At 43.7% G+C, this 18,767-nt stretch overlaps 1 protein-coding gene across 9 annotated transcripts; it reads right to left on the reverse strand.

Annotated features, from left to right (window-relative positions):
- Positions 1–500: 500 nt before the first annotated feature.
- LOC137470253 (zona pellucida sperm-binding protein 2-like) lies at positions 501–17,690 on the reverse strand. Of its 9 annotated transcripts, none has more exons than XM_068183396.1 (23): positions 17,414–17,690; positions 17,243–17,313; positions 17,085–17,143; positions 16,856–16,948; positions 15,076–15,203; positions 13,570–13,716; positions 12,512–12,583; positions 10,832–10,999; positions 10,643–10,739; positions 9,573–9,790; positions 8,392–8,545; positions 7,358–7,566; positions 6,054–6,171; positions 4,976–5,181; positions 4,220–4,337; positions 3,973–4,139; positions 3,748–3,848; positions 3,540–3,661; positions 3,373–3,423; positions 2,889–3,278; positions 1,703–1,799; positions 1,427–1,528; positions 501–900 (listed from the first exon to the last, which is right to left on the reverse strand). In XM_068183396.1, exons 2-20 carry the CDS (start codon positions 17,269–17,271, stop codon positions 3,070–3,072), a joined length of 2,466 nt encoding a protein of 821 aa, XP_068039497.1. In that variant the 5' UTR covers positions 17,272–17,313; positions 17,414–17,690; the 3' UTR covers positions 501–900; positions 1,427–1,528; positions 1,703–1,799; positions 2,889–3,069. The 9 variants fall into 9 exon arrangements, with proteins under 9 accessions (XP_068039497.1, XP_068039494.1, XP_068039496.1 ...); XM_068183393.1 differs by having other exon boundaries at positions 17,085–17,163; XM_068183395.1 differs by having other exon boundaries at positions 17,384–17,690.
- Between the last annotated feature and the right edge of the window lie 1,077 nt (positions 17,691–18,767).

Genomic DNA, 18,767 nt, shown 5'->3' on the forward strand with positions numbered 1-18,767 from the left:
CCACGAGTGTGCTGTCAGCACGAGTGTGCCACCTGCCCCCTCTGCACTGCTGTTGAACATCTACTTGTGCTGCAGCCACACCTGCAGTTACACTGTAGGCACATCCTGAGAGTCATTACAGGTGGTCATGTGTCAGGTTTGTACTTGATCTCTAAAAAATAATAACAATTAAAAAAAAAAAAAAGCTTCCTGTCTGCACAGAAACAAAAAACACAAGGTGTCATTTTTGCTCATATACTGTGTCCATCTGCTCGCATTTTGTAGAGTTAGCTTTTTCCATACAGGGGCAGGTGAGAGGAAAATGAGGAACTAACGGGTTTCCAAGAATGTCAGGTTGATGTCATGATACAGACGAAGCTCTGCATTAGTGGGAAGAAGAGTGTGCCCTAGTGTTGCCTGCTGGAGGGGCGCTGGCAGCGACTGCTTGGCTCTTTGAAGCCAGTGTTGGTACAGCAGATGGTTGCTGTTGCACATTAGCAAGGAGATGTTCTGTGCATACATTGCTCTGGTGTATTTTTATTTGACTTTTCAGATTTGCACTTTATATTCAGATAGGAAGATTGGCATCACTTTATGAAGTATTACAAGAAGTAGCCACAATCAGGGCTGGAATAATTTTAGTGATCTGCAAGTCCATATTTGAGCAGCTGGAAGAAACACAAAGTGTTATTTTGCAGCCTCGGGTTGTTTTCTGGTAAGTTTTCTTCTGTAGCCACTTCAGAGAGGCAACAGGTTGCAAGATTTACTGATCCTGTTAGCAAACTCAAGAACTTTGCACTGCTATTCCACCATCTGGTCTTTAAACTTCATGCAAACAGTTCTGGTGGCTCCTGGAAGAAGTAGCTCCTGTGCCCAGTGGCACCATTTGGAAAGCAGCCAGCACAGCAGAGCTTTCAGGTGCTGTTGGAGAACACACAGAGGCTGAAGTGAGGAGTGATGCTGGAGCAGACAGCTCAGCAGCTCTGGGTTGTCCAGGGGTGGATGAAGTTATAGGAGAAACCCTACTCTTTGGAGGATTTGAACCATTCAAAAGCATTTGGAATATGGCAGTGTGCCTTAGTGCCTTAGTGTTTGTTTCTAAAAGTTTGGATCTGTTTTCTCTCAGACTGGGGGCAGTCCTGTTGAAAACCTGTTGAAATAATACCTGGCTCCAAAACTGCCTGCTATGGCCCAAGTCCAGCATGCCCCGCTCTGCTGCTGGCATCTGCTCCAGAGCCACGCCAGCTGTGTTTGGCTTGGCAGGGAGCTCTCCTTCTTCCCTCTCTCATGGGCTCAAGCTGAGACCATGGGACTGCAAACCATGTCCATTCCCTGTTCTTGTCCCAGAACTTTTATTTTTGAGGTCATCAAGGACAGACTCTGCACTGCTGGTGTCACAAAGCATGGTTTCCTCTCAGGGTGAGTACACAGGGCCTGGTGTTCTTACCACATTCAGTTTACATGTGTCATCTTCGATCTGGAACAACAATCCATACTGGTCCAGCAAGTACATAGCCCTGGAGACTGTCAGAATGGTGACCTGGAAAGCCTGAGAACGATACAATTTTTAAAGAATACAAACATGCTGTATGTTAAAGGTGACATAAATGTTTACAGTCCATGCTCGAGGCATTTCAGATGCCAAAGTCAGAGCTCCTAAATCTCTGAGAAACATCAGGTCAGGGGTGCATTGCAATGGTTCTTTTTCTCCTCCACAACCTACCCTTCTTCTCCCTGCTTGAGCTGCACTGTCCTCTGCAGGTGCTGCCAGGTTGTGTGTTGGTAGGAGAGCACGCTGCCACCAAACAGTGCACATACACCTGAGAAGAAGAAAATGTGCCACTTGATCCATATCAAATCCCACTTTGCAGAGCATTATTTTGTCTTTGCCTTTTGCAGAAACTACAGCTGATTAGACTTATGATTCTCTGAACAACTCCATGTGACACCTTCTAGCTGAACCTGGCTTCAATTTAAAGTTGATGCCAAGGAAGCCCTCAGGCAGTTCGGTAACTGAGAAGCTGAGACAGGAGAAGTTAAAACCTCATGTGCTGCAGTGTATCAAAACTAGACAGAAACCCAATCTGGTGCCTGCTGCACACTTAGGAAGCAGCACAAGCCAGAATTGCATCATGTTCATTTCTAGCCAGTTCAAGAGTTGAGGTGCCTATGAAAGGCTGAGTAAATAACGATGCAGTTACTTGAGCTGCCCAGACAGGGTGAACACACCACGGCTGGTATCAGTATATGTCAGGACAGGCAGTTCACTCAGCTGGACGCACAAGGAGCAAAGTATCCTCAGGTGACTGTCCTGGGTTTTTCTCTGCTCTCCTTAGCCCTTAGAGGAGAACAGGATCTCAAACTTTAAGACCAAACCCACATGCCTCTGCTTCTCTGCCCATTGGGCTGACACCCGGGGAGATGGATGACTGGCTAAGACAGATGGGAGACAACAGAGCTGAAATTCATGTGGATATTGGGACACATAAGTTGATTTTTCTGCTCTAGACATTTTGAGCTGAAGTGATATGAATCTGATCCTACACAAAGCCAGAACCACCATATAAAAATCATATTTATGTACCAAATTCTTTTATTTACTCCAGCCTGCCCAATCTCAAGCCAGTTAGGTGGCAGAGGAGATTTAAGAAGATAACTGAATTAAAGCTGAACACCAGTCAGGGCAGTTGAGTTGAATGCTGGTTAGGGTTTAAGTCTGTGAGGTGCTTAAATCTATTTCTTGAAGCATAGAGTCACAGAATATCTCAGGTTAGAAGGGACCTATATGGATCATCAACTCCAACTTCCTGCTCCTTGCTACCTCCAGCTAAACCACATGACTAAGAGAATCATGCAGACTTCCAGGATACAGTCCATGAGTGGGAGCTGAGCCTTTCACTCAATCCTACCTGTTCCAGTTGCTGTGCCAGGGTCATTACTGCCAGCCTTTTAAAGTGAGAAGGGTGTCTCACCCTAGGGCTAACAGGTACCGGGCAGAACTCTGCAGCAAACTCACTGCCATTAATCTCACACCTATTTGAGAGGAAAGATCAACAGATATAAGTAAAAATTAGGGCTTTGCTGATGAGTTCATTGGACATTTAATATGACTTGCCCATCCACAGTGATGTTCCATCTTGTGGTGTTGTTGAAGTCTGGAGATGTGGCTACCCAGCAGTTTTCCAGATATAACTCAACATTGGGGCTCTCATCCTTCAGCTCCACCTCAAGAAACACAGGCTCCATGGGTTGTTTGAGTATTGCCATGCTGGGCCCATAGAACTCCATGAAGGATTCATCTTGAGAAAATGTCAGGGGATTTTGTTGTTGTTTAATATTATTTAAACTAAAACATAATTGGAAACTCTCTGATTTCCATAGGAGGAGATTTACCTTTGGACACTCTTGAAACTACATTCAGAGCTTGTCTTACCCGTCTGTAAACTGCAGAGAAGGAAACGTTCGTGAGGTTCTTTAGGTGAAAGTAAGGCATGTCTTAAAAAGGGAACTTAAGACTGAAAGTCAGAGAGATTTAAAAATGGAGGAAGAGAATTGCACACCTGCAGTATTTGAATGTGGAAACATTGTCCCAGAGCCAAAGGGAGGAGATGTGGCTGGGTCCCTGGAGAAGGCACCAAGCACTAGGGTGTCTTTTGCTTGGTAGTAGCACAAGACTGTTAGTCTAGAAGAAACAGAAATTTTTGTGTTCACATCTGTTTCCCAGCAGCTGTACAGAAGTGAGCAGTGTCAGCAAGCAGCAGCTCATACCTGTAGTCTGGATCTCTTGTGATTGTTGGTATGCTCTGTCTTGGGAGAGTCTCTTTCTCATAAGAGATTTCGTTCTCATAAATAATGTGGTCACCTTCAAACTGTGCATATGGGAAGCTCATTGTAAATTGACTCTTCTCAGGAGCTGGGGTAGGGGTCCAAAAGAGAAAATGCAGGAGAGGCAGAGAGTTCCAGCAGGTGTATCTGCTCTGGTCACGGACTTACCCTTACTGAAGTGCCACAGGTAGTGACATGGAACTTGAAGAAGGCATGGGCTTCATTATACTCTCTAGGCTTGCAGGAGCTGTCCCTTAGCTTGGTTTTACTCATGTCAATGGCAGGAACTGTCTTCATTTGGGCAGATACCATTATGGTACCATCTGGGTGGCATACTGAGAAAGGCAGAGAGTTGGTTATGAGCTCAAGAAAGAATCACACATATTTTTATTGACTGATCAGTTGCATAACTTACTTATAAATGCTGAAGAATTAAAACTGCAGCTAATGGAGAACATCTGTAAGGTCTCCATAGTTCTCACTTTCCTTAGGGCAACATCAAACCTTGCTTTAATTTTCTGAAAGGACACTTCCTGCAAAGGAGGAGATTGAAGACATCTGTTATCTCCTGTACATCATCCATGTGTACCAAGTTCTGCTCCATAGCTCATGCCACTTGAATAGCAACAAGTCACAAGAGTTAAGTCATTGTGAAGGCTCGAGCCTGAAGCAACATGGGGGCAGAAGTACAGGTACAAGCTTTCTTGTACGAATTTATCAGTCACTGTCACAGAGATAAATTTGGGCTGATTATTGTAGAATAATTCAAATTATTACAGCATCAATTTTCCCCTGCCATGTCTTAAAATTTCTGCAAAATTTCCTTTAAAAGAACTTCTTTCATAAAAGCTGTATTGAAATATTGTTTCTGGCTCAGTGCAGATGGGACATTTTGCCTCATCTTACTCAAAACACTGAGGAGTTTGTTTTTGAAGACTCGGTGCATATCTTTTAGAGACAAGTGGGGACTGCAGATTGCACAATACATGGCATTACCATAAAGGTCCATGTCTAATGCCTCTTATCCTACTTGCTCTATCTCAGAGTCCTTCCCTCTGGAGGTTTTCCAATCTATGTAATACCACAGCACTACAGACTGTGACTGTAGGACTCAGTGAGAGCAAACAGTCCTATGTGCTTTAGAAAAGGCATTGCTGAACAGCTGCTGTACCTCATAGATGAGTCCCCCAGCAAACAGAGGTATTTGCAAGATCAGGTGTGTGGAGTTGGTAGCTGCAAGGTACCCATTGGTGAGGGCAAGGTGCCGGTTCAGGAGCTTGTTGCCAAGGTAGAGGTCCCAGTACTGGTGCAAGCCAAAAGTGGGCAGGGTTAGATACAGGTTTTCTTCATCACAGGAACCAACTGCTTCTGGTACTTCTGTGGGAAGAAGGTGGGATAAAGAGTTAGCAATGAAGGAAGGTTTGAGTGGTGAGGTTTGGCCCAGGCAGGGATTTCTGTCACAGGTAAGAAACCCCAGCAGCCTGTTATGTGCATGCTGGCATTGTCTGCAGGGCTTGGCTGTGTTGTAGGGGGTGTACCAGCTGATGGACTGGGAAGTCCTGCTTCAGCAATGGCCTGCCAGTTTGTTTCCAGGACTTTTCCCTCTTTCAGTAAGGCAAGCTGAGCTATGTATGTAAATATATTTTTTGATCAGCCTTCTTTGATCTGAACCAAGAGCTGTTTCAGAGATAAAATAGGACAGTGAGGAGACTGTCATCTTTGTGGCATGCAAAAATCTAATAAATTTGAGAAATACCAAACAGACCTCCTGATTGTTTCAGTAACCTGCTAAGTACAGCTCTTAGTGAATGATTTCTCCTTACAGAAATTCTGTCTTTGGAGATTAGAGCAATGTTTTTGAGTCAAGGTTCTGCCCTGGATGTGGAGGCAGAATTGTGTTTGAGGACAAACTGAAACTTGTAGCAATGTCTGAAAGCTTTGCCAGTAGATGTGTGTTCATGTTCTGAGGCATCTTGTTCACTGAGTTTGCAAGCCAACTTCTTCTACACACTTGTTTTATTGCTCTCAGTGTCTCGAGGGCAGACTGTCTTGCCAGTACACAGAAGAGCTGCCATCAGTGGAGCAGCAACTTGGCTGTTACCAACAATGAGCTATTGGGAGGGGTGGGGTTTTCCCCAAAGCTCTCACCCTCACTCTGAAGCTCTCACTGAATTCAATGACAGCTCTCACTGAATTCAGTGACAGCCATGCTGTTGATGCAAACCAGTTCATGGCAGGGGAAAGCTTACCAATATCAGCAATCACACACTCCACCTCTGCTGAATGATAGTAGAGTGTCATCTCTGGGCCCACACTAAGGGTGTAGTTGACCAGAAGGGTGTATTTTGTTTCATTTCTATTCACATACTGAAAGGGAGAGAAGAGTAAGGCTGCAGCAGCTTTCAGAATAAGCAGGCATGTATATTCTGAACAACACTAAATAATTATTCCAACACCCTCCTCTCCCCTACAAATAGCTCAGCTAGCCTAAAGCTATTCAGAAATCTGGCCTGGATTCAACAGCTCTTTCAGCCAAACATAAATGTGGAGAATGTTGTGCCTTTTCAGAAAATGAAGACAGAAATGAACACAGTGGTGGTTCCTCTGTAGCCCAATGGTGAAAAAGCTCATAGAGGGAGATCCAGGTCCAAATCCTTATTCTTCTTTATTCAGAGTGTGGGCTGAAACCAGAAGAGTAAGTAATCGGTTGAATAGAAGGTGTGAGGAGATGCTGGGGGAGATCCCTCTCAGTATCCTCTTTTCTTTCACTGAAAGTGCTCCCAAAGCAAAACCTGGTGTTCAACCTGAAAGAAATACTTCTGGATTTTTCTTTTCTTGCTTTGATCCTTAATGCAATTTGACTGTGGTTTGACTGCAGCCTGAAAACTATTTGCACAAATCCTGTGCGTTCACAATGTTGTTCCTTGTAAGAGCATCACAGCCCTGCGTGGTTTGGTTGAAAGAGTGGTAGAGGACTTGCAGTTATGCATCCTCCCACTGAAAAGAGAGGTTGAAATCCCTCTGTGAGTATATACCTTTTACAAATATTTAGATTACAAATGGTCTGAAGCTTAACAAAATTACATTTAGAGTACCCTGAGCCTGCCCATAGCATGCTCACACGGGGCATGGCCTGTGCCAGCAGTCAAACAGTGGGTTCAGGAGTTACTGGATTTTTGAAACTGGTGTTTGCCAGCATTGCAATAATTGATTTATTTTTCCAAGACACTCCTGTTTCAAAGGGCAGCATCTAATACAGGCTTGACAAACCTCTTCCTGTTGAGCGTGCACTTGGACATGAGCCATGCTGACAGGCACTAAAGGAAGTTAACATTTCATCCCATCTAATTACACTTGATACTGATCTCCTAGAGATCTATGGAGAGCAAGGTGGGGACATAAAAGCCTCTAATCTTAACTCAGATGATCTCAGACTCATTGACACCTTTATGATCAAGGAACTCTTATTGGTTAATAAAAGCTGGACCATGTTCTGCAAAGGGACTGCCCCACCTCCTCCACTCTCCTGCTGAAGTGACCTGCTGTATCCTACCTCTTTCAGAACATATGGATCATCAAAAGAGACTTCCAGGATAAATGCTTTTGTTCCATTAGAAAAGGGAGTTTCATAAATCTTGAAGCCGTGGTGCTGTGCTTCCCTCAGGGAAAATGGCACATTTCCTACTGTGATTGCCACCAGAGAGACATCGGGAAGAAAGTATCCAAACGCAACATTAAATAGCCTTTCCTCTGGCACAGTATCTGCAGGGAGAGAGCATCAAATTACTGCTGATGTGGATCAAATAAGGAAGACGGTTGGGGTGGCCTCCCATTCAAATTCCAGGAAGCTTAGCCAACAGCCATCTCTTTAATGGCTCTGATTAATGAGTGTTTGTGTTCTAGTCAGATCTGAAATACTCAGAGTACATGAGAATTGCTTCAAGCTGCAGGGGATTAACAACAAATACATAGAGCTTTATAGAAAGTGGGTTCAGTGACTTTCTAGAGGTGCAGTCTGATGTGCAATACCTTTAAAGCAATCTAGAATCTAGTTCAGCCACATAAAATTTGAAAAAAATATCATAATGTATGGTAAGAGGCTCCTTTTTCTTTTTCTATCAGTTATCCAGATAATTCCAAGGATGTTAAGTGCCTTTAATGCATTGGAAAATAAAATTTTAAAACCATGACTGCAGCACTGGGTGGCACAATGATTTCAGTATACTCCCAAGGTATCAAATGCAGGCACTTTGGGGGAGAAAATACCATTGATGACTGCTGTCCTCAGATACTTCTTCCCAATGTGATAACTGCACATTACAACATCTTTATTCCAGTGCTCACTGGAAAAATCCAGGGATTAACATGAAAGAAATGTTTACATTTTTACCAGCAACTTGTAAATTAAGGCTAAAGGGTTTTTTTGTTTGTTTGTTTTAATATAATACTTGAATTTTGACTTTGCCTAGAAAATTTTAAGTGGGAGTTGAGAATATTCTGGTGAATGTAGATGTGTGGCATAGGTTGGGTGGAACAATGTATAGCACAGCAGAAGATTGGTGAGGGTCAATGAAAGGAATGACTTACTGTTGATAACAGTTGGTATTTGTGGCATGAAAGGTGTGGTGATGGATTTGATGATGGTATACTTCGTGGTTTGCCAATCTGCATCCGTCCATGTGTGCTCCAGAAACAGGTCAATGCAGTAAATGACTCCATATACACCACCAGTTATGGAGCTCTAGGAGGTAAGATGTGTGATTAAGTCTTCTCAGTAGCTTAATGAAGAGAAGACTGAATATGGTTAAGATTCTCACACAAGGAAGAGCAAATGGTATTCTAGTACAGCTTGGGATGGATTTTTCTAGGAGATTTTGCTTGTTTATTTGGTAGCTTGGCCCATTAGTCTGGTCCATGTGTGGCTCAGATACTGCTGACATCCTTAATAAGAAAGTATCAGGGGTGTCCTCATTAAGTTTTGCACATCACCATGTTTTTTTTTTTTTTTTTTTTTTTTTTTTTTACCATCCCTGGATTAACAGTCATGTATCTTGTTCTGTCTGTTACACAAATAGGGAACTCCTGAAGGGGATAAGTAAAAATCACACCAATGCCATCTTGTAGGAATATTGCCAACTCCTTTCTAGATGTTCAAGTTGGATGGATTTTTGAGCAACCTGATCTCCTGATCTAGTGAAAGGTGTTGCTGCCTATGGAAGTGGAGTCTGGAGTAAACTGTCTTTAAAGGTGCCTTCCAGCCCAAACGATTCTCCTCTGTTCTACTGAACATTCCTTTTGACATTGCCTCTGTATCTGTAAATTATATATTGATGAGGAATAAATTCTGTTCAAAGCAGGTGACTGCACCCCAACAACATGCAGAGAACCTGTCCCTTGCTAAATCATGCTGTCTTGGAGATTGGCAGGGAAATTACTCATTGAGCCAGGCCAGAAGTTTACCAGGACTAGTTTTATTATTGAACAACAAAGACAATTAAATTCCAATGTCCAGAAATCCCTTAACTCTTAATGTATTAATATCTTATAGATTATTAATAAAAGGCAGCCTCTTGCTTCTAGCATGTTTTGTCATTATAAATTCCTAGTTTCTGAGTAAGTGCTTTCAAAACACAGAGAAGCATCCAGCTCTTCAAATATTTAGTGTATCTGCAAATTTTAAGCAGCAATCAGTATTTGGATTTATCATGATTTGATACATCCATAATATAGGCCCTCAAATGTATTTGTTGTGACAGGTTTGTACTAACCTCTAGCTTGCCTCCTCCTGCTCCAGTAGGGATGGTTATTCTGATGTGTGTCTCGTTGTACTCCAGTAAGTAGTTCATCTCTTCTGGATTCACTATGACTTGATCATCCACTCCCATTACAATGCTTTTAGACAGAAAGGTGGATTCCTGGACCACTAGTGTGGGGATAACTCTTGGCACAGTCCATGTTAGTGTGGTATCGGTGAAGCTGATGCCATCTGTGGAGTTAGATAGACAGTTCCAGAAAAGGGGCAATTGGAGTTACCACTCAGTCCTATCTCTGCCTTTCCCTGATTCCATTTCACCAGGATATCTCTACAGCTTTCACTGATGCAACACCTTGCAGGATATTAGCCAAATGATGGCTATTTTGTCACAGAGACCCTGGCACTCAAAGCAGACCTGAATCACCAGTTTCAGGGGAATCATTAATTTATTCAGAAGAACTGGCAGCTGTGCTCCCAGCTACCTGCTCTGTTGTCCCATGGCTTACTGGCAGAAAGAAGAGGGCACAGAGCAACCTGTTTGGACCTTCTTGAAATATTGGCTTCAAGGTCTCGTCATCTTAAAACCTTGTGCTTCCTCATGATTTGTCCACATTAATAATCTCTGTGAGATTATTAATGGCTGTGAGAGCCAAGTGCAGCCACCACTTCTCTACAAAAAGCCAGGATAGTCCTGCCTCTCCAGAGAAGAGGATTATGTGAGTTTCAGGGATGCAGAGCTGCATGCCTTGCATGGAATAGTCTGAAAAAGAAGAGCCTAGGCTGTGGGATTTGTCCAGGGGAGGCTCCCTGGCTCTTCTATAGCAGTTTTGCTTGTTTCTAGTTTCCTGCATCTAATGTGGGGATTTGAGAAACCATAGACAAGGCATGATACTGCACTGGGAACACAAGGAATGTAGTGTCACAGCAGGGACTGTGTTTGTCTGGGACTAAAGCCACAGACTCTTAGCTCATGTTGCTCTGAGAGAAGCTTGTAAACCTCTTCTCTTAGTGAGAATGGGAAGACTGTGTTTTCTACTACCTCCTTCGGTGGTTATTTTTAGTGAAGAAGGAAGAGATCCTTACCAACAGGACAGGAGACAGTTGTGTCAATCAGCAAAAGCAGCCACCGCTGCCTGTACATGGAAGTGGAAGTGATCATGTTCATATTTACACCACTGACCTGTTTGAGCCCAGGCAGAAAAAGAGAGCTGATCTTCTGGAGAGGCAGTGGGAACAGCAGAGCTTTGTGTCTGGCTGGGATCAACAACTCACCACGCTGATGTCAGACTCGTTGCTGTGGTAGGGTGCTCGCAGGTACACTCGGGACAGGCTGTTATTGAAGCTGTAGCCCAGTTTTACTGCATCACTTACTGTTATTCTCTTTCTCCCTGATGGAGAAACAAACATCAGTTGCCATTGCTGGTATGCAACATTTTGAGTCTGCAAGAGAGAGATGAGCTATATCAGTTCTATGTCTACCAAAGTCTCTTGAAAAGCTGAGTAGTGATACTATATTATATATAATATATATATAATATAGTAATAATATATTACTATAGTATAATATATATAATATGTAATAATAATATAGTAATATATATAATATATATATAAAGTATAGTAATAATATATTGCTATAGTAATATAATATAGGTATATACTATGCCTATTTTCCTGTTAGAAGTGAAAGTAACTGGAATGATACTACAAGCTCATCTCAGGCAAGAAATACCCTTGAGATATATATGTGTATATATATATATATATGAATATGTAAAGATAAGGAATTCTAGAGCTCTTTAAGGCATGTTTAGGGATACTCTTCTAGTAGCCCTGGAAGAAACATAGACAGGTGACCTTGAACAAATCCACTGTGAACAAAATATCTGTGCTGTTAAGAAACAGATTGTCTCCATGTCCACTGATTGCTGGAGCAGTACAGAGGCCAAATGACAGACTACCATTACTGTGTAGCCGTACTGTGTCAAAGATTAGAAGAGAGCAATGCCTGTACTGGCCTAGAACAGAGTCCCCTGCAGTGATGGCCATATGGGAGCACAGTCAAAAGGAAAATGGGCATCAGGAGCAAGTAAGACATGAGAAGCATGGGACAAGCATATATATTTGACGGAATCACAGAATGGTTAAGGTTGGAAGGAACCACTGGAGGCCATCTAGTCCAACCTCCCTGCTTAAGCAGGTTCCCCATGAGTGTGGTGTTCAGGACTGTGTCCAGGCAGCATTTGAAAGTCTCCAGATGAGACTCCACACCTTCTCTGGGCAATCTGTTTCATTCTTCATCACATTCAGGTAGAACTTTCAGTGGATCAGTTTCTGTCTATCTCTTGTCATACTGCTGGGCACCACTGAGGAGAACCTGTGTCCATCCTCTTGACACCCTTCCTTCAGACACTTGTGTACTAAGATCCTTTCCTAGTCTTTCCCAGTCTAAACAGGCCCAACTCCCTCAGCTTTTCCTCATAAGATAGATGCTCCTGTCATCATTTCCCACTCATTCTTTCCAGCCTCAAATATTTTTCATCTTAGTGACTCCTGAGCTATCTGTACCTTCTTTGTATTTTGTATGTCTTATTTGATTTTTCTTCAGTCAACTTTTCCAGACTTTCCTTGGGATCAAGTAAGATTTTAGCAGCCACAACATCTTTTGGTGATGAGTTTGAGAGTTTCACTACCCATTGTGTGAAGAACCACCTACCTTTGTTTGTCTTGAACTCAGTTTCCACTAATGGAACAAGCATATGACTCTATTCTCCCACCTAAATGTCTTTTTGCAGTCTAGAGGTCTAAAAATACTCGAGAGGTTTTCAGTACTTGACGGCAAATTTGTCAACTCCCTTTTTTGTCAGAGATGGAGCTATGCCCCAAGAATGACTCATAAGAGCAGAGAGAAGAGGCAGGCTAGGAACTGTTAGGAAAGACTCCCCTTCATACCTCTGGCAGTGCTGACATCCATGCTACGGTGTAGTCATTTGAAACTGCTGGGACATCAGTCTTCACTGACACCTGGGGACACAGGAGATTCTTTGGGAGCAATGGGAGCAAACAGGTCTTCAGTGTTATTACAGGCATGGGGAACAGTATCTGTCAGGATTTAGCAGTTTGCATTCGTTGGAGGTAATTAAAGTTTTTCCATGGAGGTTCTTGATGGCAGTAAATTTTGTGGCCTTAAAATGAAAGTTAATTGGCCTCTGTCTCTCCACTGGAGATGTAGGAAAGCAGGTTATTGGCATTAACAGGACTGGTTCTCTCTTCCCATGAAGGCTGAACACCTAAAAATGTCCCCAATACATAAGGTAGGTGTTGTGTAAATCTTTCCCACATGTGCTGCAGAGTGAGGCAAAGAAACAGGACAGAAGACATCTGTACCATGGTTTAATTGTGTTGCAACCCAGACATGACTGCACATCCTTGAGTTCTGACAGGAGAAGTATGTTTTCTTTCTCCTGCCTGTTTCAGGCATGCACAGAAAGCAATGAAATTTGGATTGTTTGCTGCCTCATTTCTACACTGGTGTGTAGGTGATGGCAGCAGGCCAAGCGGCCCAATTGCACCACCTGGCAAGAGGCAGCTCTTGTCTCACAGGCATGTCCTGTGAGTTGTGTGATTCAGCAGAGATGCAGCTCTGCAAACTCTAGGTTTTATTATTTCAGATATGAGGATGATGTTCTCACAGATGCTGCAGCACTTTATGACCAAAAGGGACTCTCATGAACTTAAGAACTTGGCCTTAAGTCTCTCTGTTGATTTGCTTGCAGAGGCTTGCCTTACTTAATCTGTGCAGTTAACTGAATTTCACTGCATACAAAATATTTATGGTATGTAGATGTGTTACCAATCAGATCTACAGTTACACACTCTGCTAAATATCAGCAGGTTGCTATTATGCCTGGTACATGGGGTACAATCGACTTCTGACAGGAATTTGTGGAGGTTGCTGTTCCTGCCAGGGAGCTTGGATGTAACCTTGCCTTCAGTGGGAAGGGTTTTACCTCCATGTAGTTTTCTTCGCACACGATTTCTCTTGAAGCCCAGGATGCATAGGAGCAGTACATAGGGTAGGTGTAAGTGACAGCTGCCCTCATGCTTGAAAATGAGGAGACCTTGATGTTCACAGTCAGTGAAAACAGCTCATCTGCCTGGGAAGAAAAACTGGCAATTCAGCAGATGGTGTGGAAAGTTCCAGGAGTGGCTGCATGGGACCTTGCAGCCCAGTGTTCTGTTTCTGAGAATATTTTATAATGATGAGAGCAGCTTGAGAACTGCAGTAACAGCTCCTACAACATACCACCCTGTCTGAAATGGTTTGTGTCCAGGGCTGTACTGAGCCAGGGACATTGCTTCAGCACTCACAGCCTTTGCCTCAGACCCCATCTCAGCTCTGTTCTTGCCACACTATAAAGGAGCAGCTGGTCAAGGGCAGACCTGACCTACCTTACCATGAGGTTCATGTTTCTCCTCTTTGTGACTCTGTGTGTCTCCATATGGAGAGAAAGTACTGGAACTTTTGTTTTGATCTAAGTAGTTCAGATCTAATCTACAATGCTGTTTAATGTTTAACATTAGACTAAGTCCAGTAAAAAAAATCCTTTTGGTTCTTCAGCTCCTCAGGAGCCTCACACAAAGCCATGGACTGTCCTTCTATCTGACACAGATGTGTATTTTTCAACAGAAGAAGGTAAAAGCTTTACAGAGAAATTTCCAGCCTGGAAATCCAGGTCATTGCACAGCACACTGTATACCCCCGTTCTTGTTAGCTAACTCTGCCTATAAAGTTTTACCATATTTTTTCTGTGGGGCTTCCAGGACCAACCAGACTAAACATGGACAAGCAATGAAGTTTCTACTCTGATTTGTTCTGGTTTTGGGTGCATTTCATCTCAACTAACATTTAGAAATTAGAAATCCAGGCTACACTTTTACACATATTTTTGGAAGGGGTGAATCACCTTCTGGAGATGCCTGCTTCTCTCCATTGACTATTGTGGAAGAGTAAACAACAAGTTTAGACTAGACATTATCTCTTAGATGGCTAAAGTTACGTGAGGCAAATCTGGGTCTAATAGACGTGTGTGATCTACGTTCCTAGGCATGTGTTAACAGGCACATTACCACACAAATTAAGCCAGGAAATGATCTGCCAGAATCACACTGCAAACATTACTTTTTCAAGCAGATGCCTACTTCTTTCCAGAGAGGCTTTCAAGAAACTCTCTGGCAAATCAGCAGCTACAAGGATATGCTTGAGAACTGGCAGCTACTCAGCAGCATTAGGATAAGTGTCATTCCATGGAGAGAGGAAATCCCATGTCAGTCACACTGAACACACCTCACAGCAGACAGCCATTGCCTATTAATTTCTACACTACACTCCCAACACTAGTTCCTTGAGTTAGTATTCTCAAAACATGCCATTAGAATGCATATACTATCTCAGTCTTGTATTTTTGGAGAAGATGTGCTGCTTGAGCTCTTCCAAGCCCGTGTCTGGGCCTTACCTCATTGACCACATGACAGCCGAGCACTGAGGCGCGGAAGACGGGATTGCCCCACACGTCTTCTGACAGGACATAGCCACAGCGAGATGCTAATTTCTCATCCAGCAGAACAGGACCAGAATAAGGATCTACAGAAAAAGGGAAAGATATGTGGCATGTAAAGCTCAAGGCAAGTCCTGGGGCAGAGTGGTGCTGAGGCCCTCTCACGCAGCTCTTCTCCACGTGGGTTGGGTGCTCTCCAGTGACATGTGCTGCTAAGGAGCTGGTGACACTGTGCTGGCATGTGTAGGAGTGCATGAGACAGTTTGGCATGACTCAAGCTCACACATATATTGTGCTCTTCAATGCCTGTTTCCTTGCATCCAGAAGCTTGTGCCATTGCCACTTTGAAGTGCTATTATGGAGAGTTTCTCTGAAGCATCACTTACATTTCTCCCTCCCCAATTTTCTTCTCTATAAAAGAGTTATGGGCTATTAAACTCATCTGTTTCTAAAAATCATCAAGTTAGGATAGTCTGCTGCTCACTCTGCTCAAAGGATGTGGTCACAGATCTGTTTTGGGTGGGCAGTTTCACATTTTGATCAGGTTTACTGCTTCTCTCTGCATGCTGTGAGGCCTATAGGGGAGCCAATAAGAGACATGACAGGGACTGGCTGTGCTCAGTTCTTGATGATGGTAGAATTAATAACATCATATTTTGTTAATCATCTGCCCTCTGATTAAGGAACTGTTTTAGTCTTGGGCTAGACACAAGGATCTGTACAAATAGATAGGGTTTAACTAGCTGCCACTGCAATTTCTAGATTTGTCTGTCATGCCTATATGTCGGAGAGTTCTAGAACTGCTGTCTCTGTAGATGTATGCCTACAGGCAGGATAGGCTCAGGAGATAAGTAGGAATAATTTTGGAAGAAGAAGGAATAGCTTTTATGAGACCAGCTGATAGAGCTGGAAGAAACAAACATAATTTTGTGCCTGAAGGCTGGTCTGTTTTTTCCAGCAGTATCAGTTACTCTCATAAATGCTATCCCTTCTGCCCACACCCTTTCCGTACTAGATTTTTTCGGTTCTGCCTCCAAATCAAATGAAAAAAAAACATAACCCAGAAAAGAGTGCACTGATGTAAAGAGAAATTAATTAGGTTTGGGGTGAAATCACATACTTTTTACAATCTGATGTGAACATTTTCTGGTTTTCATTTTGGTTCCGAAGATTTTTGTTTTCTGCAGAAAATGGAACCCCTTTGTCCAACCTGAATCATGGTATTTAAATGCCATTGTGGTGTTAAATAAAAAGGAAATAAAGATACCCTCCAAAGTCCTTTAATTGCTGCAGCACTCACTCAGCCCTCATTGAGCGTGTGTTTTCTGGGTATTACCCAGCTTATACTGCTGTTGTCATTATGCTCTTCAAGACATATCCAATCTGCAATGTTGCCTTTGTTTTCCTTGCTAGACGTGTGTAAGGGCTCAGCAGAAGAAAGAATGAAAGCCAAATATCAGTCCCTCCTCCTCAGACCATCCTTTCTCCTTTCCCAGCACCACAGTAGCACGGGGCAGAGGGGGCTGTGGCTGTAGTTGCCAGCTTTACTCCTCTGCAGGGTTAGTGGCCAAACTGAGGTGGGAGAGGCTGGCTCAGGGTGACAGTGATGTGCTGCAGGTTCCTTGGGGTGAGTTACCAATTATCAATAGATGGCAGCAGCATCCAGATCACAGACTCTGGGATCACTTAGGTGATTCCCTAGCCTTCATATTATTCGGGGCTGCCACTTGTAACTCACCATAAATTTCCAGCTGGAAGAACTTTCCCTGCAGCAAGAGTTTATTCAGTTTCATCCAAAAAATTCTGGAGCGGCAACTGCTCTCTACAAAACCTAGTGGGAGCACATATAGAGCTGATGAGTCAGTGGGACTGGAGGGCAGAGAAGAGGCACATCGTGTTATGAGCAAAATAACCGAGTTCTCATCCTTGCCTCTCTCCCCACTCTGTTTTTAACACGTTTCACCAACCTGGGGGAGCCATCTGCCTCCCTTGTCCCAGCCAGAACAGTAAGAAAAACAGCCAGATCCTGCAGTATAAGCACATGAACTAATAATAGGGAGAACAGAGAGAAAAAAAAAAATATCAAAATGGAAAATAAAGGAGGTGGAAACCAAAACCTTGTTACCTGTGTAGCAAGTGACTCACAGCCTCCATCTGTCCCCAGAGACCTGTGCATGAGCAGCAAAGTCCGCCTCCCTGTGAAGTAAAGGGGACCCAGGTGTGCAGATGGAACTTGGTCAGACCCAGGAGGAGGGGTACAGGTTACCTTTCACAGACTGCGCTGTCTTCTCCAAACCTTGTGTGTGGACCAGGAGAGACCAATGGCTTCTGCTGTGGAAGGACACCTGGGTGGAATCCTGCAATGCCCTCCAACGTTATCAGAGCTCGCTCCTGGCAGGGGAGGCAGCTCTCTCTCTCTGGGAGGGCACAGCACCCTCCTGCCAGATATTTGCAAGGTCAGGGGCTGCTGCTGAGCCTAATTGTAATGAGTACAGCAGAGGGTGCTTGGTGCTTTCCATCAACCCCTGGGCAGTATTCTCATTCCTTACAAGCCAGTTGGGTAGCTCTAGCTTCAGGTCTTTAGAACACATGAAACATTTCTCCAGAGGTATTTTAATTGGGTCTACACAGGAAATACATTTTTGTTTCTGTGAAATGTCTCAGTGACCCAGCCATGCCAGAGATAACAGCAGTACTTTGGCAGCTGCACATTTTGCTTTTGTGGATCCAGTTAGGTTGCCCTTTGATTTGTTTGATTATCAGAGAGTGTTTTGGTGAAAACATCTTGTTTTCAGAAGTGCTGCAATATCTCTGTATCAGTCAGACCATGTGCAGGTCTGTAAATGGCCAAGCATCTTGCCTGGGAAAGTCTTTGCTCATAATGGGAGTTGTTTCTCTGGGACTGCAAGTGACCCAGGAAAGAAAGGCTGAGAGGCTTGGAGAGCTAAAAATACAGCTGGTGTGGCATGGATGAGCCAGGGTGGGGTGAGGAGTACAAGAGACTTAGGTTGACATTTTAGCCATTTCAACCCAGTGCTCAGTTTCCTTTTTGCCCCCCATTTTGGGCCATTGACCAAACGTTCATACCTTACCTTTTTTCAGAGGCATGAGCAGAGCTGTGCTGTAGAACAGATTGTTTTTGCCGTGCATTTCACACCACTGTGGGATAAACAAAAGCCAGTGGGCACATCCCCTCCCAGGACACAGTGCAATCAGTGTGATTTCTTCCTCTTTCAGAGGACCTGTGCAGAACAGGTCCTGCAGAACAGGACCCTCACCACAGCAGAACCCTCCCCACTGCCCTGCCAGACACAGTCACTTTGCACAGCAGGGAACACTGGCACACATCTTGTGTGAGTGCTCTGGAGTGGAGCCCTGGGGCTTTAGCAGTCTCCTAATTAAATGTCCTTTGGCCACAAGACCGTTTCTCATTCAGTGGGAGCTGAAGTCCAGCTTCTGCCACAACTTCTCATGAGCCCACGCAGGCTGCATGATCCTGGCCCCCGTTAACTCTGCGTCCGAGTGACTCTTCACTGAATCCAGCTGGAGCTGGAATTCTGCTGGAAATGGCCGTACTCAGATACCACAGCGATGAGTGTGGTGTAACAATGAGATTTTGAATTTTGAGTGAAAACTTCAGTATATTTGGA

This window comes from Anomalospiza imberbis, chromosome 3 (genome assembly GCF_031753505.1).
Source record: "Anomalospiza imberbis isolate Cuckoo-Finch-1a 21T00152 chromosome 3, ASM3175350v1, whole genome shotgun sequence".
Lineage (NCBI taxonomy): Eukaryota > Metazoa > Chordata > Aves > Passeriformes > Viduidae > Anomalospiza > Anomalospiza imberbis.

Bases quoted from the DNA above. Each gene is read 5' to 3' on its own strand.
- LOC137470253 (XM_068183393.1), bottom strand. From the start codon at position 17,293: ATGCACAGGTCTCTGGGGACAGATGGAGGCTGTGAGTCACTTGCTACA. The intron at 8,546-9,572 runs GTTAGTACAAAC...CTTACCTCCTAG, and splicing joins CAGGAGGAGGCAAGCTAGAG to AGCTCCATAACTGGTGGTGT. The intron at 3,424-3,539 runs GTGTGCAATTCT...CCTTCTCTGCAG, and splicing joins TCCACATTCAAATACTGCAG to TTTACAGACGGGTAAGACAA.